The sequence below is a fragment of the Dromiciops gliroides genome, chromosome 3 (assembly GCF_019393635.1).
Source record: "Dromiciops gliroides isolate mDroGli1 chromosome 3, mDroGli1.pri, whole genome shotgun sequence".
NCBI classification, from domain to species: Eukaryota; Metazoa; Chordata; class Mammalia; order Microbiotheria; family Microbiotheriidae; genus Dromiciops; species Dromiciops gliroides.
The window spans coordinates 597,475,181-597,502,693 of NC_057863.1; the positions used below are offsets into that span (position 1 = coordinate 597,475,181).

Below are 27,513 nucleotides of genomic sequence, written 5' to 3' on the forward strand. Positions count from 1 at the left end.
CCATATTTATATTCAAAGCACTTGATAAACATTATCCTCTTTAATTCTCATAATACTTTTATGAGGCAGGTAGTGCACGTTTTAACACATTCCCATCGAGCCTACAAAGGAAGGGGAAGGCTCAGGGATATTAAATCACTTGGTCAAGGTCACAGAGACAATGAGTATTCACAGCTACGATTTGGAACCAGGTCTCTTGAACCCAGGTCTCCATGTTCCTCCCACCCCCAATACAACACGTTGTCTCTGAACATCAGAGTAAGTGGTGGGTAGGAGAAAAGACAGAGAGAATAACTAATTGTTCCTGTGAGCTAAAAAAGGCTTTGGGAAGAAGTGGGACTTCAAGAAATTCCTGGATGATGGAAGGAAGTTGGGAAAGCTGCGAAGTGTACATAGTATGTAAGAAGAGGGAATGAGGTGGCTAGGAACAATGGATAAGGAGCACTCTATCAGGGCAGGGAGAAAAAGAGGTCAGGTCATCCCAAGCACTGTGGTGAGGGGCCTTAAGGCTGAGAATGCATTGTCTAACTGTTGATAAACCTGGCAGTAAAATGACTGTTCAGGGTATTCAGGATTATAAAGAGAGGGCAGAGAACTAAGTAGGCAAATGAGTGAGAAGATGGTTGTAGTAACTGAAACAGAAATAATCCAAGCACAGACTAGGAGTGAGGAGGAAGAGGCACAAGTAGGTAATGTTTTCTGAGTTTCTTTAGGTCCAAAATGGATATCTGTTGGATAAAAGACTCAATGTATGAATAAAATGTAGGAAAACACAATTGATTTAAGTAATAGACTGGATGTGTTAGTGTTTTAACAGGTGGCCTGGCCTGGAATCATCCCAGGAAGAGGGGGAGGCTCTTGCTTCCCAGTCAGGTTAGCAGTCTGTCTCAGGAATTTTGGAAGAGGGAACATGCAACAGGGAAGATAGCTACATGCCACTTTCCCATCTCCTGCACATGCCTATAGGCCTCTGTTCATACACTGACAAAAAGCTACTGCTATCATCTCAGGAAGGATGAATTATACCCCAAACTCATTGAATTTGCAGAGTGTGTTAAGAGTCAAAACCCAGGAGATCATCATTTCCCACCAGCTGATCTCCAATAGTGGATCAAGTTGGCACTATAAAAAAACAATACCGACCATGTTAATTAAATTAAACAAACATATATCTGTGCAAGATCCTGTGCTAAGCACAAGGCAGTTCTTTTAAAAGACAGAGGGACTGAATGAATTTCTCCCTTCCCAACACAGTCGTACATGAGCATGTTCCCTTCCCCACCCTCCAGCTATACCCACATAACCCCTCTCTACAAACCTGCCATGGGTATGTGATAACACGGCCCATTTTGCTCACCTACCTTACTGCCGGGCTTAGGTCCCCTCTTCTTTGGGAATTTCAGAGGTTCCACTGACTTGGATGGGGTGGAGATGGGGTGGTGAATCAGAGTCTTAGGTGTTCGGCCTCGCTTCTTGCCTGGTTTGCGGCCCCTCTGCCCTGGCTGATGCCCCAAGACAGCTTTGGTGCCACTGTGCATGCTGGGTTTCTCAGCGCTTGCATCAGAGGTGGGAAAAGGGTTCTTTGGAATCACAACTGCAAGAAAAAGACTGTGTCAACCCCTCTTCTTGAATGCTATAACGCCCATCCCCACCAATGGAGTAAGACCTTGTTGTTCCTGTAAGAGATGACAATAAGAGCCATTATCTAATCAGAACAGAGCTCCACACTTCTTCCTTGCAAAAGCTCTCACAACTCAGGAAAACAAATCCATTTGAATCTAATGAACCCTTCAGGCAGGCTCCACTAAGACTTTTACAGTTCTCAGATAGCTTAGGAATATTGTTCTTGTTCTCTCCTGTTCATGCCTTTCCAAGGTGTCTAGTAATTTTTGATTGGGACATTTCAGGCTCTTTCTTTGCCATCATCTCAAAGATGAAGTATAAGTTGCACCTAGACCTTGATTTCTCATCTACAAAATGAAGGAGCGGAACAGATCATCTCTAAGACCCCTTTTAGTCCTTATAACTGATAGATCCACATTCAAATACTGAAAAAATTCACTTTTATCCATGTTTGTAATTCCTCCGCTGCTGCACACCACCATACATCCCTCCAATGCCTTAGCAGATGTTTTTATTAGATGCTATTGCCAAAAGCCTTCTGGTGATGAACCTGTCTGAACTTTGCTCTGACCCACACACAGTCTACCCACTGACAGCTAGTACTCAAAGACTTTCCAACTTAGTGGAACCTGAAAATGGCAGCAGAGTTTGTGCTCTGCTGGTACTGCCTTTTGAAAACCTGGTCACTTCCATTACATGAAGAGATATTGGAGGACTAAGATGGAGATTCAAGTCTATATATATAAGGGAAAAATTGTTTTTGGTCTGACTATTCAAAGGCCAATGTTGTTCTTTACATAGGAGTATCTCTGATAGCCTCATTTCATACCATTAAAAAGTACATTTTGCTGATACGCTTTGGTCAGGGTCAGGTTCTTTCAAGTAAAGTGTCTACATTATTCTTGGAAGCTGGCCAGGGAGTCATTCTTTATGGGGAGCAATGATTCTCAGAATCTAAAACTTTCTCTCCTTTGTTGCATCTCTTAATCTATTAAATCAGATGTGTACCTCCAAAAGTGTCACCTTTGAGTAATGATGAAAAATTGTTAGTAGCACAAGGTTGCATTATTTGGCCTAAGAAGACTATGATGGAGCAAAAAACCAGGCAACCCTAGTCTTTCTCCCAAATCAGCTCATGTGTGGCTCACATGCCAGCTATTAGCATAGAAAGTATCCAGACCAACAGAGACTAATCTTTAATGCTAATTAAAAAAACTGTAATAAATTAATTTTCTATATACCCAATTGGGAGGCTTCAAGAGTTCTGTAGTTCTTCCCATTTGGAAGTGATATCTGACATTGTCTAAATTATTAGGGTACAGAAAGAGTTCTGGGAAGGGTCTTAGGAAATGGGATGTCCAGTAGGTACATCAAATTAAATAAGTTAAAAACCAAACATCGCCTCCTTCTCCCACCAAACTGGTTCCTCCTGTTTTTCCTATTTTTCTCAAAGATACCGCCATTTTACCAATCCTCAAATCTTAAGAATCATCTTCTTTAGCCCATAAAGATTTCTCTTTTTTCTTAATTCCTTTAGCAAGAGGCAATGTAGTACAGTACAAAGAGGTCTGGATTTAGAGCCAAAGGTCCTAGATACAAACCCCAGCCCTCACAATTGCCACCTATGTAACCTTGGGTAACTTAACCTCTTTGGCCCTCAGTTTTCTTAACTACAAAATAAGAGGCCTGGAACAGATAATCTCTATAGGTATCTTCTAGCTTTGTGACTATGGGATTATGATACTACAATTATCCCTTCTACATCAAATGAGTTAGGGTTGTGGTACCCCCCCCTCGATCTGGAAAATCCACATAACATTTTTTGTCCCTTCCTTTGTACCAGAGAAGAAGTCTGAATTATTATGGTATTAAAAGATAAAATATGTTGATACTATACAATACCATACATATATTTTATGCATTTCTGGGCTTCTAAACTTTTTTCTGTATCATCTTCTGGCCTTTGAGTGTTGTCTGACTTCTGCAAAACTCCCCCCAAAACTCCCATTTAATTTCTTATGCCAACCCACAATATATCGAAACTGCAGTGGGGAAAGTCACACTGTGGAAGGGATAACTATATAAAGTATACTATATAAGTTAGCACAATTACATATTTCCTTGTAAGTGATGAAATTTCTAAGGACACCCTTATACAGAAGGCTTCTCATATTTATCACTGGTTGTTTTTGTTGCCACTACTCAGAAATGGAAGGGATGGAGTCAGAAGATGCAAGTGTGAATTTCGGGTTTAGCTCCTTAATGCCTGCATGATCTTGGACAAGGCAATTTGGCCCCACCCACCCACCCCCAATGGGCCTTGATTTCCTTACATTCAAAATGAAGGAGTTGGACCAAATGATCTATAAGGTACCTTCCAGATAAGACCCATGAAGAGTTGGACATAAAAGAACAACAAGAGACACCAGGCATTAACATCTGGGTCAGGTTAAGGCTACTTGACATGTCAAACTATTTATTCTATTTTCCCTGGTTTCCACATTGGAAACCTATGGAACTAGTAGTCCCTTTCAAGTTGTATGCTCTTGGTCAAGTTCCACAATCTGTTGCCTTGCCAGCTTTTACTTTCAACTGATTCAAAATATTGTCATTTTCTCTCTCTGTCTCTCTCTTCCCTCCTCCTCCTCCTCCTCCTCCTCTCCTCTCATACATCCTTTAGTTCTTTTCACAAATATTTCCTTCTTACTTCTTTTACTTGGAAGATATTGGGTTCTATGGTCTACAACGCTGCTCAAAAGAGTACATTCACAATATAACTGGTGTTGGGTGAGGGAAGGAACACAATACGCATAATACTTAGATCAGTAATCTTGTGGTTCCAATTGTGTTGGTACATTATACTCTCAGTTTTCTTTTTTTCTTTTTTTTTGGTGAGGCAGTTGGGGTTAAGTGACTTGCCCAGGGTCACACAGCTAGTAAGTGTTAAGTGTCTGAGGCTGGATTTGAACTTAGGTCCTCCTGACTCCAGGGCTGGTGCTCTATCTGCTTAGCTGCCCCTCTCAGTTTTCTATATGTAAGTCTTGTTTCCCAACTAGACTATAAATTTTTTTCATTATTGGAATCTGTTGTGTCCTCCTTTTGTGTTATCCCCAGATTGGGACACATTGTAGATAGTAAACAAATACAAGTTGAACAAGTCACTTTCACTTTCTAGGCCTAGTAAAGTCCTAGAATTTGGAGCTGGAAAGGACTTTGGAGACCATCTTATCTGAGCCTCCTCATTGGCTGAAGAGAAGAATTTGTTCAAGGTGGCACGCTTAGGCCGCATTAGGAGAGGCTTGGTGTCCAGGACTAGGGATCTGATAGTACTATTGTATTGCTCAGATCTGGAATCTTGTGCTCAGTTCTGGGCACCACATTTTTAGGACAGTAACAAATTACAGATCATCTTGAGAAGGATGTCTAAGATGGTGAAAGGCCTTGAGGTCATGTCACGTGAAGATTGGTTGAAGGAACTGGAGATGTTTAGGCTAGCAAAGACAAAATAGGGTCTGTCAGTTGATATACATTTATTAGGTGCCTATTATGTGTCAGGCACTGTGCTGAGTGCTAAGGATACCAAAAAAAAAAAAAAAAAAAAAAAAAAGCAAAAGAAATCCCTGTCCTCAAGGAGCTCACAATTTAATGGGGGAAGACAACAAATAAAAAGGTGCTGAAAAGAGAAATGGGTTGGGAGAGGGGGAAAGGAAAGCAGGAAAGAAGGAAGGTGCCTGAGTGGGGCATGTCGAAGTTCTGTAGACAGATGAGTAATGATGGGATGTCTGCCCCTGAGCCCCTCCTTAAATAGAGGATCTGGAAGGAGCTCTCCAATGTCCATCCTCTACCGTCTCCAATGAGAAGGGGGAGGGGCATAAAGGAAAGGAGGCACTGAAGAGGAATGAGTTTCAGAACTGCTTTGCTCTTTCAGAAAGAGGAGTTTCTGGAGGAGATTAAAATCCAGATAAGCAGCCAGGTGGGAAACAATAAGGGGAAGCACAATGACCACATTCAAGTATCTGAAAGGCTGGAAAAGAGATGGGATTTAAGCAGAAATGACGGAGAGAAAGATCTGAGTTGCAACATGGCATGATGGACATAACTGAACTAGAGTCAAGAAGACCCAGTTAAATCCCACTTCTGACACTTGCTAGCTGAATAATCACAGGCAAGGCACTTCACTTCTTTGGTCCTCAGTTTTCTTATATGTAAAATGGGAATGATAATATCTAGAGTATATATCTCAAGCGGCTCTTGTTACAAGGCTCAGCTGAATGAAGAGGCATTTTCTAAGCACTTAGTATCTATAAAGCATTGTGAGATAATGTATGTAAGGCAGTTGCAAACCTTAAGGTGCTTTATATAGTTTAGTTATTATGAGATCACAGAGATAGACACAAGTTATCATCTTATGAATAAGAATTATTCTTTAGGCTTGATATAAACAAAAACTTCCTAACAACTAGAGCTATCTTAAAGTGTATGGGCCTGCAGTGGGGCGTTTATTTTCCTCCTAGAGATCTCTGAGTAAGGACTGAATGACTTTGTTGAGAGTTCCTGTTCAGGTAGCAGTGGCCTCTCAGAGGTCACACAGTCCCTTTCCACTCTGAGACACGGTAGAGCCTTGATTCAAATCCAGCTCCTTTGACTCAAAGTTCATTGTTTTCACTGTATCCTTATCACATTGAAAATTAGTGGATTAGACTAGATGATCTCTATGGTGCCTTCCAGTTTTCAGGTGCTGAGTCTTTTCTTTCTTTCTTTTTTTTTTTTGGTGGGACAATGGGGGTTAAGTGACTTGCTCAGGGTCACACAGCTACTAAGTGTCAAGTGTCTGAATCTGGATTTGAACTCAGGTCCTCCTGAATCCATGATCGATGCTTTATCCACTGAACCACCTAGCTGCCCCCAGAGTGCTGAGTCTGTGAATTAAATTTTGTACTTTTCTGAGTGCCTAGAGTGGCTAGACTTAGGAATAAGACTATAGGGTCATCTTAAGGCCATGACTGGCCTGGAAACAGGGAAACTGCTCACTTCCCCTCTCAAAAATTTTCCTAAGGAGTCAGTCACAGCAAGAAATAAACAAAGAGCATGAACAACCCTCTCTCCTTCAATGTTTCCATGGAAACATACGACAGCTCCCTAGGATACAAAGTCATCAGCAACAAACCAAACAAAGCCAAATCCATTTAAGGAAAGACTGTGAGCCAGGTGAGGCCTCAGGCTTACATAGAGAGGCCAAGGTCCTAGACCAAAATAAAGTGGTGAAAGGGTAGGGGTAGAGCATGGGAGGTAGGATGGAGGGAGGGCAGGAGAGGACAAGAGAAAGTCTACTGTAGTCAGTCTAGCAATTCTTATGTGCTGACATAGAGACAATAGAGTATGGAGAAAAGAACACTGGGTATACAGTCAGAAGACCTGAGTCCCAACTATCTGTGTGACCTTGGTCAATGTATAGACTATTAGGTATCATAGTCTCCCCTTGTTTTACAGATGGAGAAAGTGAAATCAAAGGGCTTATCAGAAACTGATGTGGAATCATTTCCTTCTGGAACACGGGTTAATTTGATTAATGAGCTAACACAAACTCACAGAATTGATATTCCTAAAAGATAGGTCTGACCAGATCATCCCCTAGCTCTCTTTAAGATAAATAAGAACTTCCCCGTTTGGTATTTAATACCCTCCCAAATAAGAGTATGGCCTGCCTTTCCAGGCTTGTCATGTATTACTCCTGGATATATGCTGTACTCCAGCCAGATTGGCCAACTTGCTATCTTCCCCATGCATGATACTCTGCCTCCATACCTCCCCTGCTTTCCCTTTTCATCTGGGGTTCTTGGAAACCTTGGGTCCTTTCAAGGGTGAGCTCAAGAACCACCTTCTTCAGAGCAGCTAGGTGGTGCAGTGGATAAAGCACTGGCCTTGGATTCAGGAGGACCTGAGCTCAAGTCCGACCTCAGACACTTGACGCTTATTAGCTGTGTGACCCTGGGCAAGTCACTTAACCCTTATTGCCCCCTCCCCCCCAAAAAGAACCACCTTCTTCAAGAGGCTCCCTCCCCCCGTTTTCCCAAGTTGCTAGTGCCCCACACCAAATCATTGTATATTTATTTTGTTTAAACCCAGCCTCCTGGACTCCCAGCCTCAGTATTATCCTGAATTCCTCATTCTCTCTCACCTTACACTTCCAATCAGTTGCCAAATCTTGATGGTTCTACCTCCACAATATCTAAGCCCTTCTCTCTCACAGTCATCACCTCTCACCTGGACTACTGCAATTGTCTCCTAGATGTCCTCTTCAAGCCTTTCCTCTTGTGAATCCATCCTCTACATCGCTACCAAAGTGATCTCCCAAAAAACCAGGTCTGACCATATTACTCCCCTATTCAGTAAACTCCAGTGGTCCCTTACTGCTTTCAAGATAAAACACAAACTCTTGCTGGGCATTTGAAGCCCTTTGCAACCTAGCCTCGACCCCCCTTTCCAACCTTTTAATACCTCATTTCTCCTTCTCACATTCTGTGGTCCAGCCAAACTGACCTTCTGGCTGTCCTCACACATGGCACTGCATCACCCATCTCTGGGCCTTTATACTGCTTGGCCTTCACGCCTGGAATGTTCTTCTTTCTCACCTCTGCCTCAGGGCAAGTCAGTCAATAAAAGAGCTAAGAGCCCAGGTCCCCTAACTCAAAAGAATCGAGTGCTCTTAAGTTGCCCCAAGTCAGCTTCAAGGCCAGTTCTCTCACCTACTATGTTAATGTCTCTGCAAAAGGTAACCTCCCTTACTGAGAAGCCACATATAATAGTTTTATATCTAGTTTTCCACAATGTAATATGATAGCAAAACAAGCTGGGTTTGAAGGCAGGAACCCTGGATTCGAATCCCAGCTCTGATATTTACTCCTCTGTGACCCAGAGAAAGTTATTTTATTTACCTCAGTTTCTTCAGCTCTAAAATGAGGCGCTGAACTAGATAACTTCTAAGGCCCCTTCTAGCTCTAAATCTATGATCATATGTTTCTTTTCTAATTCAATTTTATTTTATTTTCAGTTCTGAATTCTCTCTTTTCCACTTCTCCATCTTCCACAATTGAGAAAGAAAAACCAAACCTCTTATAAACATACAGTCAAGAAAAACAAATTCTTGCATTAGCTGTGTTTAAAAAAACAAAACATGTTTTGATCTGCACTCAGTCCATCATCTTTCTATCTGGAATTGGGCAGCATGTTTCATCATTAATCTTTCGGAATTCTGGTTGGTTATTGTGTTGGTCAGAGTTCCTAAGTCTTTCAAAGTTATATGTCTTTACAATACGGTTGTTGTTATATTCTAGTTCTGCTCACTTCATTCTGAATCAGTTCATAAAGGTCTTCCCAGGTACGTTTTAAACAATCCCCTTCATCATTTCTTACAGCACAAAGGTATTCCATCACATTTACATACCCTAACTTGTTCATTCTCCAACTGATGGACACCCCTCAGTTTTCAGTTCTTAGCCACCACCAAAGAACTGCTGTAAATATTTGTTGTATATATGTGTCCTTTTCCTCTTTTTTTGATCTCTTTAGGGCATAGACCTAATAGCAATATTGCTGGGTCAAAGGGCATGCACAGTTGAATAACTTTTTCAGCATAGTTCTAAATTGCTTCCCAGAATGGCTAGACCAGTTCACAGCTCTATCAACATTGCATTAATATTTCCTACGAACCCTTCAACATTTGTCATTTTCCATTTTTTGTCAACTTTACCAAACTGATAGGTGTGAGGTAGTATCTCAGATTTGTTTTATCATATTTTTCTAATTGTGATTTAGAGCATTTTTTCATTTGATTACTGATAGCTTGATATCTTGCTCTGAGGACTGTCCACGCTTATCATTTGACTATTTATTAATTGGGGAATAGCTCTTATTCTTATAAATTTGAATCCATTCCCTATACATTTTGGAAATGAGATCTTGCTGTAAAGATCAGAGAAACTTGCTGCAAATATTTTTCCCCCTTATTTTCCACTTTTTCCAAAATTTTAGCTGCATTGGTTTTATTTGTGTAAAAGCTTTAAAATTTTCTGTAATCAAAATTTTCAATTTTATGTCCTGTGAATTTTAGGTGCGCTCTCTCTCTCTCTCTCTCTCTCTCTCTCTCTCTCTCTCTCTCTCTCTCTCTCTCTCTCTCTCTCTCTCTCTCTCTCTCTCCTCTCCCCGCCCTCCCTCTCAATGCCTGGTGGCTAGGAAAGGGGCTACAATTAGTTTTTTTAAATGTTTTAATCACAGAAGTTTAAAAAAACAGAAAAAGTTCTTAGAATATGTTCTGTTCAGAAGGCCGGTAACAAGTTTTGTTCTTAGTGCCTATTAGTGTACTTCTTAAACAACCCTGAGGCTTGTCACAAGGATGAGGAGGCAAAGAAATATGATTAGAGGTTAGGTTATATTAAAATGAAGTTCAGGGGGCAGCTAGGTGGCGTAGTGGATAGATTACTGGCCCTGGAGTCAGGACTACCAGAGTTCAAATCCGGCCTCAGACACTTGTACTAGTTGTGTGACCCTGGGCAAGTCACTTAACCCCAATTGCCTCACTAAAAAACAAAACAAAACAAACAAACAAAAAAAATGAAGTTCAGGGATGTGTGACTCAGGTCCCTCAATTCTTGGTAAGATGACATCAGAGAAAGAATGTAAGACCCCTCACCCAAAATACTTTTCATGTAGGTGTGGCTGTGCAGACCAAAGTCTTTCAGCTTTTCTGGACAAAAGAATCTGTCTCTACCCAAGGTTCTTTTGTAAGCTTGGCTTGGGCTTGACCCAAATGAAGAGATTTGATGGAATCTCTCAAGAAGAACTTGCTTTTTTTGAGTGGAGGGGAGAAAGGACTAAGAAAGAAGAGGAGATCTCTGGGTCCCCCCAAGATATTGATGATTAATAATTATTTCTCAAAACACCAATCTCTAGCAGTGGATTATATTGCAATTTCTCTCTGAAGTCGACATGGGATAAAATTTCCATTCTTGAACACAGAAGGCCTCATCAGGAGAGTACACAGCCTTTCCATGGCCTCAAGTGGCCTAAATATATGAAAAGTTGAGGGATTACAGATACCAGTCACCAGGATCCCTTCTTATATCTGAGAGAGAGCAACAATACTCTTATTTATACTTTACATTTATATAGTGCTTTAAGAGCCACATTTTATATTTATTAGTTTCATTTGATTCTCTTGACAATTCTGTCAAATAGATGTTACAGATGAGGTAGTTGAAGCCTATTGAGATTAAGTATCCAAGATCTCACATAGTTAGCTTTCAAGTGTCAGAGTTAAGCCTGAAACCTCAGGTCTTCTCTATTTTTAAATCTAGCATATGCTTTCTTCACTATCCCATACTTTTTCTCCATAATGAAGAGAATGGAGCTCAGACCATGCAATCCCATCCCTGAGACCCCACGTTAGAGGAAAGAGCACAGGACCTGAAGTCTGAACCCAACACAGTACCTACCTATGTGACCTTGAGCAAATAACTTAACCAATCTGGGTTTTAGTTTCCTCATTACAAAACCAGCAGGTCGGCAAAGATGATCTCTAAGGTCCCTGGATCAATTCTAAATATATGCTAAAATCCTCTTTCTCCTAACCCTCACCCCAACCCCTGACATTAGAAGCATGGGGGAATAACCTATTGCCAGAGGCACAGAGACAGGAGAGGGCATGAGTGCCACATGTGAGGAAGGGAAGCATTGTGTAACAAGGTTGGAAAGAGAAGCTGTGAAGGGCTTTAAGAGGTAAACAGAAAATTACGTTTGATCCTAGAGGCAAAAGGGAGCCACTACAGTTTATTTAAAACAGAAATGATAGACAACTGGGTCACAATTAATATGAGCTTGAATAATACAAAATTAGGTTTAGTATGAATTATAAAATGATACTGGGTTGCATTTAATGCAAGTCAGAATTTAATTAATGCAAAGCATGTAAGCTAGTTGAGGATTTTAACATGTCATTCTGCACTTGACTCTCATTTTGTATGCATGTGATGATGGACAGCTACATGCCATATTACTAATAGTGTACATTTTTTAAAAATAGCCTTTAGCAAAGTAGTCACAAGGAAGAATACATCAGAGGGAAACACCGCCAGTGCAAAAAAGAAGAGGCTTGTTATTACATTAGAACAAAAATGTGTTGTAACTGAACAGCACATACGTGGTCACAGAAACACTAAGGAGGACAAGATGACAGAATGCCTGAGTCTGTGGTCTGGGATATTATAAAGAGAGAGGCCAAATAAAAGAAAAGGCAAAGCTGCATCAGTGGTTTGCAAACAACTATGAAGAATGGATGCCTTTACTATGATAGAAATGAGCATCTATTAGCCATATGGATTCAAGATTGCAAACAAAAACACATTTCTCTTAGCAGAGCAGCCATTCAGATGGAAGTTTCAAGTGTGTTTAAGGCAAGGCAAGAAAATGGAAATGAAATAGACAGTGAAGAAATTTTTATTGCAGGTGTTGGTTTCGATGCTTTAAAAATTGAGTTCAATTGCACGATTAAAAATTACCAGAGAGGGGCAGCTAGGTGGCGCAGTGGAGAAAGCACTGGCCTTGGATTCAGGAGTACCTGAGTTCAAATCCAGCCTCAGACACTTGACACTTACTAGCTGTGTGACCCTGGGCAAGTCACTTAACCCCCATTGCCCCGCAAAAAAAAAAAAAAAAATTACCAGAGAGTCCAGATAAAGACATGACAGTTTGATGTTTTGAAGAAAATAATAGAAGAAAGGAGACATATGGATCAACAAATTTTTTAATGTGGATAAAACAGGATTATTTTGGGAAAGGATGCCTTTTATAACATATTTCTTTCTTTCTTTCTTTTTTTTTGTGGGGCAATGGGGGTTAAGTGACTTGCCCAGGGTCACACAGCTAGTAAGTGTCAAGTGTCTGAGGCCAGATTTGAACTCAGGTACTCCTGAATCCAGGGCTGGTGCTTTATCCACTGCGCCACCTAGCTGCCCCTAACATATTTCTAAGAAAGAAAATATTCAACTTGGATTTAAACTATCTAAGGATTGCCTAACATTTTTATTGAGAGTTAATGCCAAATGAGATTTTAAATGAAATCCAAAACCTTTTTATAGGTCTTGAAATGTACACTGAAAGGCTATATAACCATCGATCAATTACAGTTGTTTGATAGTCAAAGAAGAAAGCATAGAAGACTAAAGCTGTTTCCAAAGACTGGTTTTCAGCCCACCTGCTGAAAAATATTGCATTTAAAGTATTCCTAATTTTAGAGAATGCTAAATCAATCAATCAACTATACTGGCTGAGAACGTGAGCTGTGTACATTTGCCAATATATGGATAAAGCTCTCTGCATCTACCAGTATATGTATGAAGATTTAGAGAAAAGGAAGAGAGTCCAGTTTATGCTGCTAAAATATTTTAAACAATGATACATTTTCATATATCATCAGTATAGGCTTATCTTTAGATACTATATTCAGTCGTTTAAATTTTTTTTCTTTATATCACCATTCTATTATTTTGTAAGAAACTTGAATCAAATGTATTTTTCTTGTCTTTTGCTATTTTATTAGTTAACAAAAAACCTAATTTTTGAAGATTTTTATTGCATATTTCTATTGGGCTAGAACCAGTTACCATATTTTAGATATAACTATAATCTGAATAGTAAACATTTGAATAATGTGACTACTTGACAGTAGTCTTCACATGGGATTCATTTTTCACACAAATTGAGACCTAGTTGTATGTGGTCAGACTTGAACTTTAGAGAAATCACTTTCACAGCCGTGTAAGAGGATGGACTGGAGAAGGGAGAGACCTGAGGCAGGAGAACAATTAAGAGACTATTACAGTTGACTGGACAAGAAGTAATGAAGGCCTGAACTAGGGTAGTAGCCATAAGAGTGGAGAGAAAAAAACCAAAGGGACATGAGGATGTTTTGGAGGTAGAAATGACAAAATTTGGCACCTGACTGGATGTACGTAGAGAGTCAGGAATGTAACATGATAGGCAAAAAAGCTAATGGCATCTTGGACTGCAATGAGAGGCCTAGCTTTCATGCAAAAGGAGGTGAAAGTCCCTCTACACTTTGTCCTAGTCAGACACATGCAGAGTAAGATGTTCAGTTTTAGATATTAAAGTTTAAGAAAGACAAAAGCTAAAAACAAACAAAACAAAACAAAACAAAAAACAAAAACAAAATGGGCAGCTAGGTGGCACAGTGGATAGAGCACCGGCCCTGGAGTCAGGAGGACCTGAGTTCAAAACTGGCCTCAGACACTGAACACTTACTAGCTGTGTGACCCTGGGCAAGTCACTTAACCCCAATTGCCTCACCCCCAAAAACCCCCAAAACAAAAAAACCCCAAACAAACCCCCCCAAAACAAAAGAAAGACAAAAGCTGGGGAGTGCCCAGAGGAGAACCATCAGGATGGTAAAGAGCTTGGGCCCATGTCATATTAACACTGGTAGAAAGAACTGGAAATATTTAGCCTGAAGAAGACAAAGGAGCAGGGGGTGGGGGCTGATAGTTATTTTCAAATATCTGAAGGGCTGTCATGTGGAAGACTTGTTCCATTTGGTCCAGAGTACAGAACCAGTAACAATGGGAGAAAGTTGGAAAGAAGCAAATTTAAGTTATGTCAGGAAAAACTTCCTGTCCAAAAGTGAAATGAGTTGGATCATCACTTCCATGGGTATATCATAGTGGGATTTGTTTCTATGAGTTGGACTGGATGGCTATGGATGTCTCTTCCAACTATTACATGACAGTTCTAGAATCACAGAATTAGGTAGGACCACAGCTTTGGAGCTGAGATGGGCTTCAGAGGCCATCTAATCTAGTCCCCTCAATTTAATGAAGAGAACACTGAAGCACATGGGAATTTTAAGTAACCTGTCCATTGTAAGCATCAGAATTGAGATCTGAATTTGGGTCTCTAACTTCAAAGCCAAGGTTCTTTCCACCAACCACAATGTCTCAGATAGGTAGGAAGGAACCTGAGAACTAATAACAGAGAATATCATGAAAATCCAGGAAGTATATCCAGAAGGAAGAGTTAGGCCAATAGTGTTAAATGCTTCAGAGAAGACAAAAAAAGGATGAGGACCAAGAAACAGTTATTTGATTTAGCTATAAGGAGATCACTGGTGACTGAAGAGGACATTTTCATTAGAGTAGTGGGGTGAAAAATTTGATTGCAGAAGGCTGAGAAGTGAGAAACTGAAGTCAATTAGGGGGAAACTGCTTTTTCCAGACAAATGGCTGTGAAAGAGATAGATATTGGACAACAGCTTGAGGAGTTTGTAGGGTCAAGAGAATATTTTATTTAAAAAATAGATATTTATGGAGTTTTTTTTGTTTTTACATATCTGGATTTCCTACTGTATCCCTCCTCTTTCCTAGAAAGTCATCTCTTATAACAAATAATTTTTAAAAAATTCAGCAAAACAAAAAAAAATACTTTGGAAACAACTGACAGCATACTCAATGTTGCACACTTCTGGACCATCCGACTATGTAAATGAGTAAAGAGAGGTATCTCCTCATATCTCTTCCTTGGGGCCTAGCTTTATGATATTCCAACATTCATTTTTGATTGTTTTATGGCTGCTATTCTTTTGATTTAGATTGTCATAGTCACCTTGAATACTGTTTTCCTGTCTTGGCTTACTTTACTCTGCATCAGCTCATGTGTGCTTTTCCATGCTTCTCTTTATTTGTCATGTTTCTCATTTCTTATAGCACATTCATATCCTGTTATATTCATGTACCACACTATGTTTTGCCATTCCCCAATTGATAGACATCTATTTTGTTTCCAGTTCTTTACTACTATAATACTGCTATTAATATTTTACATCCTTGGGATATGTTGCCAACAGTGGAATCTCTGCGTCACAAGGTATCAATATTTTCACTGTTTTATTTACATAATTCCAGATTGCTTTCCATAATGGCTGTACTAGTCCATAGCTCCACCTAGGCATCAGTATGCCCATCTCCCCACAGTCCCCAGAATAATGACTGTTCTCATGTTTTGTCATTGTTGCCAATTTGCTGAGTGTGAAATGAAACCTTGGGGTTTTAAAAAATTTGGAATGTTCTCTCATATAGTTGTGAATACTTTGTAATTCTTCTTTTGAGAACTATTTGTTCAGATCCTTTGACCCAAGTGAATGTATTTTAATGATGGAGGATATAGGAAAATGTTAATAGGCAGTGGAGAAGGCAAGGCAAGGTTAAGATTGGTGGGGGTGGGGGGTGGGGGGGGAAGGAATGATTGAAGTGGCAAACTCATAGAGTAGATGAAAAGGAACGGATCCAAGGCACAAGGAGAATAGTTGGTGTTGGCATGGAGAAGGGTGATCATATTCTGAGATAAGAGAAAAGAAGAAGAGAATGGGGAATGCAGTGGATGAGATCTGAAGTATGGAACTGTAAAGGAGATGGAATTTGTTATGACCTCACCCTCTGTAAAGGGGGAAAAGGAGAAGCTGCCATAGATGGATTGAGGAGAGAAAAGAACATTTGGTACAGGTCTTATGGGGAGTGCAACAGTCAATCAGGAAAGGATAAAAGGGACATGTTGGGGCAGCTAGGTGGCCCAGTGGATAAAGCACTGGCCCTGGATTCAGGAGGACCTGAGTTCAAATCCGGCCTCAGACACTTCACACTTACTAGCTGTGTGACCCTGGGCAAGTCACTTAACCCTCACTGCCCCACCAAAAGCAAAACAAAAACAAAAAAAGGACATGCAGCGGTGAGGCCCCACATTGGGTGATGTAAGTTTGTAATGGATCCATCCCTTTTCCAACAACATATCTGTGTGATGCTGCCTTTCAATAAGCCTGACAATAAAATTAACAAAAATATGTTTAAAATGCCATTTTTTCTCAGTAAATTGTTTTTGTTTTCAGGAATAGTTATTTTTCATAAATGTTATTTATGTTAATATGTAATAGATTTACTATTATTTAAAAATGAATTAATATATAAAAATGTTACCAGTTTTAATTTTTAATAGTAAATATTAATAGATATAACTCATGTAAATGAAAGCTCTTTGGGGTCCTCAAGTTTTTAAGATTGGGGTCCTGAGACCAAAAATTTTTGAGAACCTTTGTTGTATAGGAACAGACCATACTAGGATAAAAGAATTCTGGATTTGTGGTTAGTGGATTTGGGTTCAAATCGTGATTCCGACACTTACTACCAGTGTACTTATGAAATACCTCAGTGTCAGAAAAAGTTAGAATTTGATGCTGTAGGCAAAAAGAATCCATTGTAGGCCCTTAACAGGATACAAAGTGTCTTAGAAAAGTTATTCTGGTGAAAGTACTGAAGGAGAGAAAGCAGAAAGAAACCAGTTAGGAGATTTTATAAGATTCAAGGTCCCTTTATTCTTGTATCCCTGTAAGTTTGATGAGGAAACTGAGGGGAAGTGACTCTGCCCAAGATTACATAGTTAACTGGCAAAAAAACCCCTTGGGATTATAATCCTGTGTGTGTGTATGTATATACATGTGTGTGTGTATGTATGTGTATATATATATATACACACACACATATACACACACACACACACATACACACACATATACACACATATACACACACATACACACATATACACACACATATACACACATACATATACATACACGTACACACAGAGGCAATATAGCGTAGAGGAAAGTTGTACCAGGGTATATGATATATAAGAGGTTTTTGTATGTGTGTGTGCATACACATACACACATATAATTAGTCAAGTGTCAATCCCCAAAGGAATTCAGTACCACGTGTATATATATATATATATATATATATATATATATATATATATATATATATATATATATATATATATGTATACACACACACACACAGATCATTCTTGCAATAGGCTATACTAGACGAGCCTCAGGGGTCCCTTCTAGAGCTGACAGTCTGATGATGCTTACAATCAATGCCTCACACTTTAGCAGTCATGTAAGGTCACCTTAAGAGCCAGTGGCAGAGCCTGCACTGAAATCTGTATCGTATGACTCTCTTTTCTTCTACATCAATAGCCCATTCCAAGATCACCTTCTTCTCAGTGAAAAGATGCAGACATACATGATGACCTTTTGTCAGCCAACTGGTAAGAAGTGTGATGACTTTACTCCAGTTTGTCTTCAGTTTTCAACTTCTATGACTTATGGAAGCTTCAGCAGAAACATAGTAAAACCCAACTTCTCAGTTCCCTGACTGTTTTTGCCATCCAAGAACATACTGAGGAAGAAAAAACATCATCCTGATGCAGTTTCCTAGATAGCTCTGAGCTAAGGGAGTTAAGTTTAATGTTAATGGCTTCTGCTATTCTAAAAAACAACAGACCAGGTTCTCATTGCTCTATGATAATTTACATGTATTTTTATCTAATGGTGGAAGCAGAAGTAATACAGAGCAGTGTTTTCCAAACTAAGCCATACCATGCATTCTTTTTCCAATATTCAATCTCATTGATGTGCATGTATTCCTTTCAATGATGCAGATCCAAACCCACCCAGGCTTGGTCCTCCTGTATATCCTCCCATAGGTGGCACATGGGTCCTTTGGGTAACACGTTTTTTTTGTTTTTTGTTTTTTTTACCATAGACTAATGAACTCTCTCAGGGCTTTACTGAGGACTGCTCTTTCCATGCAATCTCAGAAGCTCAGTGAGTGAGGATCTAGGAGTTGAAGAGATCCAGAGAAGTCTCATTTTTTAAGTACATAGTTTTTGTTTGTTTGTTTGTTTGTTTTTACAAGTAAGGACCTTTGTTAATAAATTACATTGCAAGTTTCAGACCAGCAATGATACATAGCTCAGCAGCTGGTAAACAATGGTTTGAGTATCTGGTTCTCAGACAAGATCTATTCCTCAGCCTAATTTCACCTAGCCCTTGAAGTGAGTACCAAAATTATATGTTAACTCCATTTTATAGGAAAAAACCATATTATTTACTATACCTGTTTTATAAACAAGGAAACTAGACCTCTATATGAATGAAGGTCATAAACAGGCAATTCTGTTTGCATAAGAGTAGGAAACAAATTACTGGTATCCAGAAGTATGTACCAACAGGACCCAATATCACATTTTGTTGATGGGTACCACTGTCTAATACATAATGTTTAGCCTGAAGAAGTTTGATGTGGGGAAGAAGGTGTTACACTCACCACCTTCAAATATTTGAAGGATTATTATGTAGCATTATGTGAAAGAGATCTGTCCTATACAGCACCAGGGGTAGAAGTACACAAATGGAAGTTTCAGATGCCTATTTCAGCTCAATAAAGGGAAGAACTTTCTAATAATGATAGCTGTCCAAAATGGACTAGGTCACCTAGTCAGGCAGAGACCTCCCTCTCAATGTAAGGGCTAAATAAAGTCTGGATGACTATGGGTCATAATGTTGCCGAAGGGATTCCTCAACTAGGTAGAGGAGTGCTTTAAAAGTCTCCTAAGATGCCTTTCAATGCTGAGATTCTAGGATACTATACTCTAACCTGAAAATTCCTGAGTGTGAAGGACCCAGGATTTGTAAAATGAATTTGTCACACTTGTCAATTTCAAAAGTTCAAAACCTACTTATTAAAAAAAGAAGGGAGGGGGGCAGCTAGGTGGCACAGTGGATAGAGCACCAGTCCTGGATTCAGAAGGACCTGAGTTCAAATCCAGCCTCAGACACTTGATACTTGCTAGCTATGTGACCCTGGGCAAGTCACTTAACCCTCATTGCCCTGCCAACCCCCCCCCCCAAAAAAAAACCTCAAACAAACAAGGGATACCTACAGTTACTTATTTGTAGTTAAACAGAAGTGACATAATAGCCTCTTATTCTTTTTAGGATATTGAGGGAATGAACAATTATAAAGTACATTTGCATAAATACATAGACATAAATAGATAGTGTAACATAGCGGAAAGATCCTGGATTTAGAGTCTGAGGAACTGGGTTCAAATCCTGATTCTGCTCACTACCTGTATGATCTTAGGTCATTCACTTAACTTTTTTCTATGCCTCAATTTCCCAATTTATAAAAGGAGGAAGTTGGACCAGACAATCTTTAAGCTTCTTCCAGCCCTAGATTTATGATTCTGTGAGCCTGGGACAAAGCAGAAAGCAGAAAGGAAACTGGAAATGCATTCTTCCTGAAGGATCTATATTTCATACCAAGGACTACTTACAAAAGATGAAAGATGGCACAAGATTCAATCTCCTAATCAACCCAGAAACCCCCTCCACCTTACAGAGTCAGCAGGGTCTGAAGTTTTAACCTATTAGCACCCACTGGAACTGTTCATTTAGAAGCACATTTTGCATATGTACTATGGCCTAGGCACTCCAGAGGAACACAAAAGGAAGAAAAGATCCTATCTTGGAATCAAAGGGGCTCCCATCTTCCTGAAAGTCCTGTAGGGATCAGTGCATTCTATAGCAGCTGCTTGAACCTCAGCCAAAGCATTTCAGACAGCAATTACCTCTTTCGGTTAATCCTCATCAAACTTGCTAGCTGCTCCCTTGAAGCTGGATGCTGATAGAAGCCCCATTACTGCACTAAGCTTGGCTTTTCCTTTGTACCTCTTGAACATTTGTAATCCCTCTCTCGTGCTTCACCTCAAACTCCTCTTTAGAGAGAAACGGAAGGTAAGCATTATCTTGCCACCATCACTCTTTGTCCAAATTCACAGCCCAACTTCTAGTTGGGTCATCAGCAGAGTACAGGTTTCTCTCCCCACTGGTACACTGGCTGTCAAGGGACCCTAAATACAGTTTAGAAACCCTAACTGTCCAACTTGGCAGTTCACAGCATTTGAGTTGGCCTAATGCCTACTGACTTCCTGGATCCTAGCTACGGGTACGTGTCTGTGTTTGTATGTGCGTGTGTGTTTGTTTGTGTGTACATGTGCCCCAGCACACCCTTTTTTTCTTGAATCTATGATTTCATTGGTACAGAGAGCTCTGGTAAGAAAACTTAGTCTCTGCTGACTAGTACAGCAGCTAGGTGGCTCAGTGGATAGAGTGCACAGCTGGGAGTCAGGGAAATCTGAGTTCAAATCTGGCCTTAGACACTTACTAGCTGTGTGATTCTGGGCAAGTCATTTAACCCTGTTTGCCTCAGTTTCCTTATCTGTAAAATGAGCTGGAGAAAGAAATAGCAAACCACTGCAGAATCTTTGACAAGGAAACCCCAAGTGGGGTCGGGAAGAGTCAGCATGACTGAAATGACTGAACCATGACCACAACAACTACTTATTCTTCAGAGTTATCTGTGGTTAAACCTAGGAGGTTAAACAACTTGCCCAGTCATTTAACAGCTAGTATGTGCTAGAAGGGGTACTTGAACTCAGGCTGTCCTAATTCTGAGGCTGGTTTTCTATTTGATAAAGCATGTTCTTTGTCTTGCAGTCTTAGAAAGTCAGCTTCCTCCCTGTTCCAGCCACTGACCTAGTGGATGATGCCCTTCTAGCATCACTAGTGCCCTAAGACTGAGTACAGACTTAGAGGAAGACAATCATTGGTAGTTTCAGTTCTCAGGCTTACCTAAACCATGAGAGAGTGCTTACCTCCACCCCATTTAAAGAGGAAAATAAAGAGCCAAACCTGCCTGCAGTGGTAGTGACAAAGGGAAGCTGGGCACTCTCCTAACTTCTTACAATTGCCTCTGGCTTCCCCTTGTTATTTCTTGGCATATCCAGGGCTTGAAACAGTCTACCAGGCTCTTCTACCCTGTAGCACTTCTCTCATTGTTTGTGGTTGGAAACAGATTGGTAGAAAGCACATAAGAATTAGCAAGTCCAACTGGGTTGTGTGGTGTCATGCTGCTTGTGTATGCATGTATGTAGATGTGTGTGAACACACACCAACTTAAGCAATCCCTATGGCAACTATTACTGAAAGATTAACTTTTGCTTACTTTGCAAGCCCAACGGGACTTTCTAAATGAAGTCTGCATGGTACAGAGGGTGAGCAAGGCAAACAACAGAAAAGAACAGAGGGAAACTCATTTGGTTTATCAGCTTCCCAAACCAGGATCTTGTCTGTACTCACTGCAGTGTTTCACTGGGCTTGGCATGGTAATCGAGAGGATGTGTTCTTTATTAGCTTTTCTCGACCTGGCTGGTCCAGCCACCTGCTGCCAGCTGGGCTGATGCCAAGACAGAAACTCCTCTCCTTCAGATTCTAGCTTACTTAATAAAGTATGAGCTGCCTCCAGACTCGGATTTTGACCAAAGACAGTTAACACTTCGAATTCTCTATCACTATGATAAATTCCTCTCCATGTATCTACCTAGAATGTGGCTACTTTGTGCACCAGAGGCAGGTGTCATGTCCCCTGTTCCCAGGTTATTTTGAGAGGCCTGGCCTTTGTTCTTGGTGGTGGTGGTGGCAGTATATATGCTGGGGAGGTGGAGGGAGGGAGGGGAAAGGTGGGGAAAGAGAAAGAAGAAGGGAGTTCTATGGAGGAACTAAAACCATGAGCTTTAGGATGAGAAACCAACTTCAAAAGATGTTTGCTGCCTGAAGCTATAAGGAATGAATGACCTCAGGCCAGGGACAACAAGGTAAGTGACCAATTCCAGTAAGGCAAAGTTTTGTCTTTGAGGAAAGTGGCCTGCTGATGATGAGGGTAGATTGCAGCCTACTTGGGGAGGAGCACAATAAAAATTTAAAAAATAATAATAATAGCTAACACATACAATGCTTTAAGAGATGCCAAGCACTTGATGAGCATCTCATTTTGTTCTCACAAAAAACACAAGAGGTAGGTGCCATTATTTTCCTAATTTTACCAATGAGAAAAGTGAGGCAGGCAGAGGTTAAGTAACTTTCCCAGGGTCAGCAGAGATAAGTGTATGAGGCCAGATTTGAACTCAGGTCTTCTTACCCCCAGGCTCTGTGGCTCTATTCACTGTGTACCTAGCTGCTTCAGGACACAACTGTATCATATGTCAAAACAAAGTCTCCCTGAGCCAGTCAGTCGTACAAACAAACCAACATCTGTCCAATCTGAAAAAAGTAGAAAGAATGCGTCTAACCTGAAGAGTATGTCATTGTGAAAGAACAACTTCACTCAAAAAACATGAAGCACTGGAATTCCTAACGGCCACAGCTTTCCTGGCAGGTCTATTCCTGTTGACCAGTCTGCCAAATTCTATCTCCACAAAGGCAACTAAATTGACTTCTTTATGGTCAGGTAAAAGACAACCCCATGGAATCTCCTATTTGGAAGGGATCTTTGAGGTCATCTTGGATCTGCCCATTGAGGGTAGGCTAACCTAGTTAGAACCTGAAATATGGATTCTTCTTGGAATACTGCCAAGTGGCCATCCAACTTCAGCTATAAGGTTTCTAGTGGGGAACTCCCTCCCACCCAAGGCAGCTCATTCCATTTTGAATAGTTCAAATTGTTGTCATTCCAAATTAGGACAATGTAACTTTTCCTCAAAGTCTAAGAATTTAAGATGGGGAAAGCTATATAAATGCCACCTATTTTGCACAACAGGACCACATATACTTGTTTGAAAAAGGATATGCATTTCATTCACATATATACTGTGTGAAACTCATGACTTTCACTTTGCTGGTATTTGTATCCCTAGAGTTAAGCACAACACCTGGCACAAGTAAGCACTTAGTCAATGCTTGTTGGCTTGTAACTGTTTAATCTGGAGACTGGGAAGAAATGCAGACAAACTTTCTGACCGAGCCACATCTGGCAACTTCCAAACGTTACAGAACCAACATGTCCATTCAGTCTTTATAGAGCAGCCTTTTAAAATGACCATTTCCCAGTCACTCAGCCTTTCTTACACCCAGCTTCCATATGTTCCTGACTCCCACTATGAAAACTCTAGAAATGGTTGCTGCCCAAGCCTTTGCCACATTTTTTCTTCTGGAACTTGTGAGGGTAAAGAGCTAGAGAAGGCAGGAAAGACAGAACAGAGCCAAGAAACAATGGAGGGAGTTTGGAAATAGGGAGCATCAGCAGAGACTAGATTTTTCTAGGCCCTGGACAGCATTTCATAAAGTCAGAACCAGCAAATGAGAAGCAAAGGATCCTCAATCCCAATTATGTTATCTTTTCTCACATTCTCTAAGGTGGTTTTTGTTATTGTTAAAGGCAGTTTAAGACTGTTCAGAGCATATATATAGCCTGTGAACTTTGTTCTTTCTCCTTGACTAAAAGCCAGACCCCTCTGAAGGATACCTGTATGTACCACAGCACTATCTGGGGTTATAGTTCTGAAATATAACTTAAGGGCACAGACTGAGGGCATTACACAGCAATAGCCTAAAATGACTTTGTGCATTTTTGTCACTGAAAAGATTGCTGCCCCAATGGAATGTTAATAAATATTGTCACTACACATTCAGTTGGCCAATGAGCATTTAAAAAAATTTTGGGGGGGTGGGGCAATGAGAGTTAAGTGACTTGCCAGGGTCACACAGCTAGTAAGTGTCAAGTGTCTGAGGCCAGATTTGAACTCAGGTCCTCCTGAATCCAGGGACAACACCACCTAGCTGTCTCTGCAATGAGCATTTTTTAAGCACTTATTATGTACCAGGCCCTGTGTAAAGTACTGGAGATACAAAAAGAGGCAAAAGACAGTCCCTGCTCTCAAGAAGCTTACAGTCTGATGGGGGAGACTACCAGCAAACAATGTACAAACAAGCTATATAAAGGACAAATAGGAAATGATTAAAAGACAGAAGGCACTAGAATTAAAAAGAGTTGGGGAAGGCTTCCTATAGAAGGTAGGATTTTAGTTGAGAATTAAAGGAAATCAGGGAAGTCAGTAGGCAGAGTTGAGGAGGAAGAGCATTCTAGGCACCGGGGACAGTCAAAGAAAATCCCCAGAGTGAGAGATAGTCTTGCTCATGGAACAGCCTGGAAGTCAGTGTCAGTGGACTGCAGAGTAAGTGGTAAAGATTAAGGTGCAAAAAGACTGGAAAGACAGGAGGGAGCAAAGTTATGAAGAGCTCTGAATGTCAAACAGAGCATTTAAAATTTGATCCTGGAGGCAAATAAGGAGCCACTGGAGTCTGCTGAGTAGGGATTGGCATGGTTGGACCTGCATGGTTGGAATGGTCTGCCCCTGGAATATGCAGACACATGCTAGGCATGTAAGCCATGCCTGAGGGCAATGCCACTTCCTGAGAATGAACTGGGTTCAGGCCTGCCAGGTATTCTGTGCTTTTGCTAGGCACTGTGGACTAATCTATTTCAAGCCTTCCCTAGCACCAATCCTCTGGATTTTAATGAGAAATTTGAAACAAGCCAGTTTGGCTGTACTTTGGCCACAACATGCCAGCCCTCCTTTGGGAAGTGGAAAGGCTGATAAGATGCCAGTCCCACTAAAATGTGATTTCTCTAAGGTTTTTTTTTTAAAATAACAGCAAACTCTCCATTTTGTGAGCTACTATAGTATGTACTCAGTACCCAGATGACATATCAGAGAGAAGAAAGAAATCACCCAAATAGAAAAGAGGCAAAAGGAAGAAAGAAGGAAGGAAAGTGAGGACGAGAGAGAGTGAGAGAAAAAGAGAAAGAAAAAAGAAAGGAGTAAAGGAAGGAAGGAAGGAAAGAAGAAAACAAGAAAAAGAAAGCAAGAATAAGAGGGAAATGAAGTAATTAAGAAATAAGATCTGGAGAGTACATAATTGAGAGTCAAAGAGAGATTCTACAATTCAATGTTACCATCAGGGCTCAGTCAACTTTGCTAGTCTTGCTGAGATGTCTCTCATTAGGTAGAGCATACAGGAGGCCCTTCATAGACAGGATGTTTCTAAGCACGCTTCTAAATAATCATTCTACCACATGTGCACAGTGCACACAGAAATTGCTTAAGGTTTTTCAATGTATGTTTGAGGCATGTTTAATAAACCTCTCAAAGTTACCCTGGAGAAGTGACATCTTATGAGAAATGAATAATCAGGAGGAGATATTGGGAGGAAAAGTGAACACCCAGCACAGAGTATAATTAAATATTGAAAATAAATTAGTTTGGTTTGACATGGGATGTATACAAATTCAATCCAATCTGATAAACATTTATTAAGCACTAAACTTTGCAAAAATCCTCGTGCCTGGCACTGGGGATTCCAAGACCAATGAGATACAGTCACATACAGAATCCCTCAAATCTCTACGCTGGATGTCTGTGTTTACCTTCACAGAGTTCATAATCTCATTGCAGGGGGACGGGGTAGGCAAGCAATAAGGAATCATTCCAAATCTCCCAACTGCCAAATCCTTTCTTTCTCAGTCCTAACCTTTCTCAGTTTATCTGATGGATCTGATACTGTTGACTACTTGGTTTATCTCTTACTGTCTGAATGCTCTTTCCCAGGCTCTTTTGCTGGCCTACCATCCACATCCCATAACCCACCTCTGTGTGTTCCTCAAGGTTCTGTCCTAGGACCTTTCTTCTTCTCCCTCTACACTCGGTATCCTCATTGGCTTTCATGGATTCAGTGATCATTTATATGCAAATGCCTCCCAGATTAGAAGAGGGTGCTCTTAAAGCTTAAAACTGTACTAAGATTTTGGGGACAGTGTATTTCCAGCTTCTTCCATGCTCCCAGGTTTGTAACCTCACCACTATCTTGTTCTCTTCCCACCCCACAGCTCCAATCAGTTGCCAAGCCTTGCTGTTTCTGCCTTTACAATCCCTTCTCTCTATTCACAGAGCTACCAGAGCTAGTTCAGGCCCTTATCACCTCTTACCTAGATTACTGTAACAGCCTCCTAATTGTTCTCCCTGCCTTGTCAAGTCTCTCCATACTCTAGTCCATCCTTTACCTGATGCCAAAATAGTTTTCCTTAAACACAGATCTGACCATGTGACTCCCCTAGTCAATCAACTCCAGTGGTTTCCTAAGGTCTCTCTGATAGAATATAAACTTTGTTCAGTTTTTAAAGCTCTTTATAACCTGGGCCCCCACCTACCTTTCCAGTGTCCTTGTACATTACTTTCCCTCCTGCACTCTGCAATTGAGCCCAACTGGTCTTCTCTTTGTTCCTTGTGCACAACACTCCAACTCCTTTGCACTGGCCACCGCACCCTCATAACTGCTACTGCCCTCTCTGCCAAAATACCTTGTCTTTCACTCCTTTGCATACATTTGTACTCATTCACTTTACAGTTATGCTGCACATATTTTTATGTGTACTTTGGGTCCCTTCCATTAGAATGTGAGTTTGCTGCTAGCAGGGATCGTTTCATCTATTGCACTTGTATCCCCAGTGCCTAGGACCATGCCTGGAACAGAGGAGCTGCTCAGTCAATCCTTGTCTTTTCTCCAGAATTAAGTGCTCCATATTTTCTGAAACAAAGTCATCTCTGGACTCCCAGTCCAGTTCACTTTCCACCAAACCATAAGGAGACTTAGGAATCTCATGTTTTAGCCTCTTTAATCAAAGAGGGCTTCAAAAAAGTGAACATGAAGAGAATCCTGCCACCTCTGCCTCCCTATTCAACCTCGCCTCTTCAACAAAGCCTCGTATGATGTCATGCAACAATATGCTTGCTCACAATCAGCGGGACCCGTCACTCCTGATTGTCTACTTCTAAATGGGCATCTTCTGTTTGACTGAAGTCCCTGAAGGATAAGGGCTGCATCTTTTCTGTTGCACAAAATTCTGCGGAGAACATCACACACAGTCCTTAATACATATTCATAGACAGTAATGAAGTAAATGTGAGGAAAGTATCACGGATTGCACTTGCTGTCAAAGTGTCAAGCAGGGTTAGCTAGCTCTGTTTTTAGACAGGCTTTTTGATCACAAGATTATAGATACGGAGCTGGAAGGGGCCTCAGAAGCCCCA

At 40.6% G+C, this 27,513-nt stretch overlaps 1 protein-coding gene across 7 annotated transcripts in view; it reads right to left on the bottom strand.

Annotated features, from left to right (window-relative positions):
• Positions 1 to 27,513, bottom strand: part of SCMH1 (Scm polycomb group protein homolog 1) — a 153,064-nt gene that overhangs the window by 22,654 nt on the left and 102,897 nt on the right. For all 7 annotated transcript variants that reach the window (XM_043995986.1, XM_043995983.1, XM_043995984.1 and 4 more), the window contains one exon: positions 1,362 to 1,594. In XM_043995986.1, coding sequence (XP_043851921.1) covers positions 1,362 to 1,594 — 233 coding nt within the window. The remainder of the gene's footprint in view (positions 1 to 1,361; positions 1,595 to 27,513) is intronic.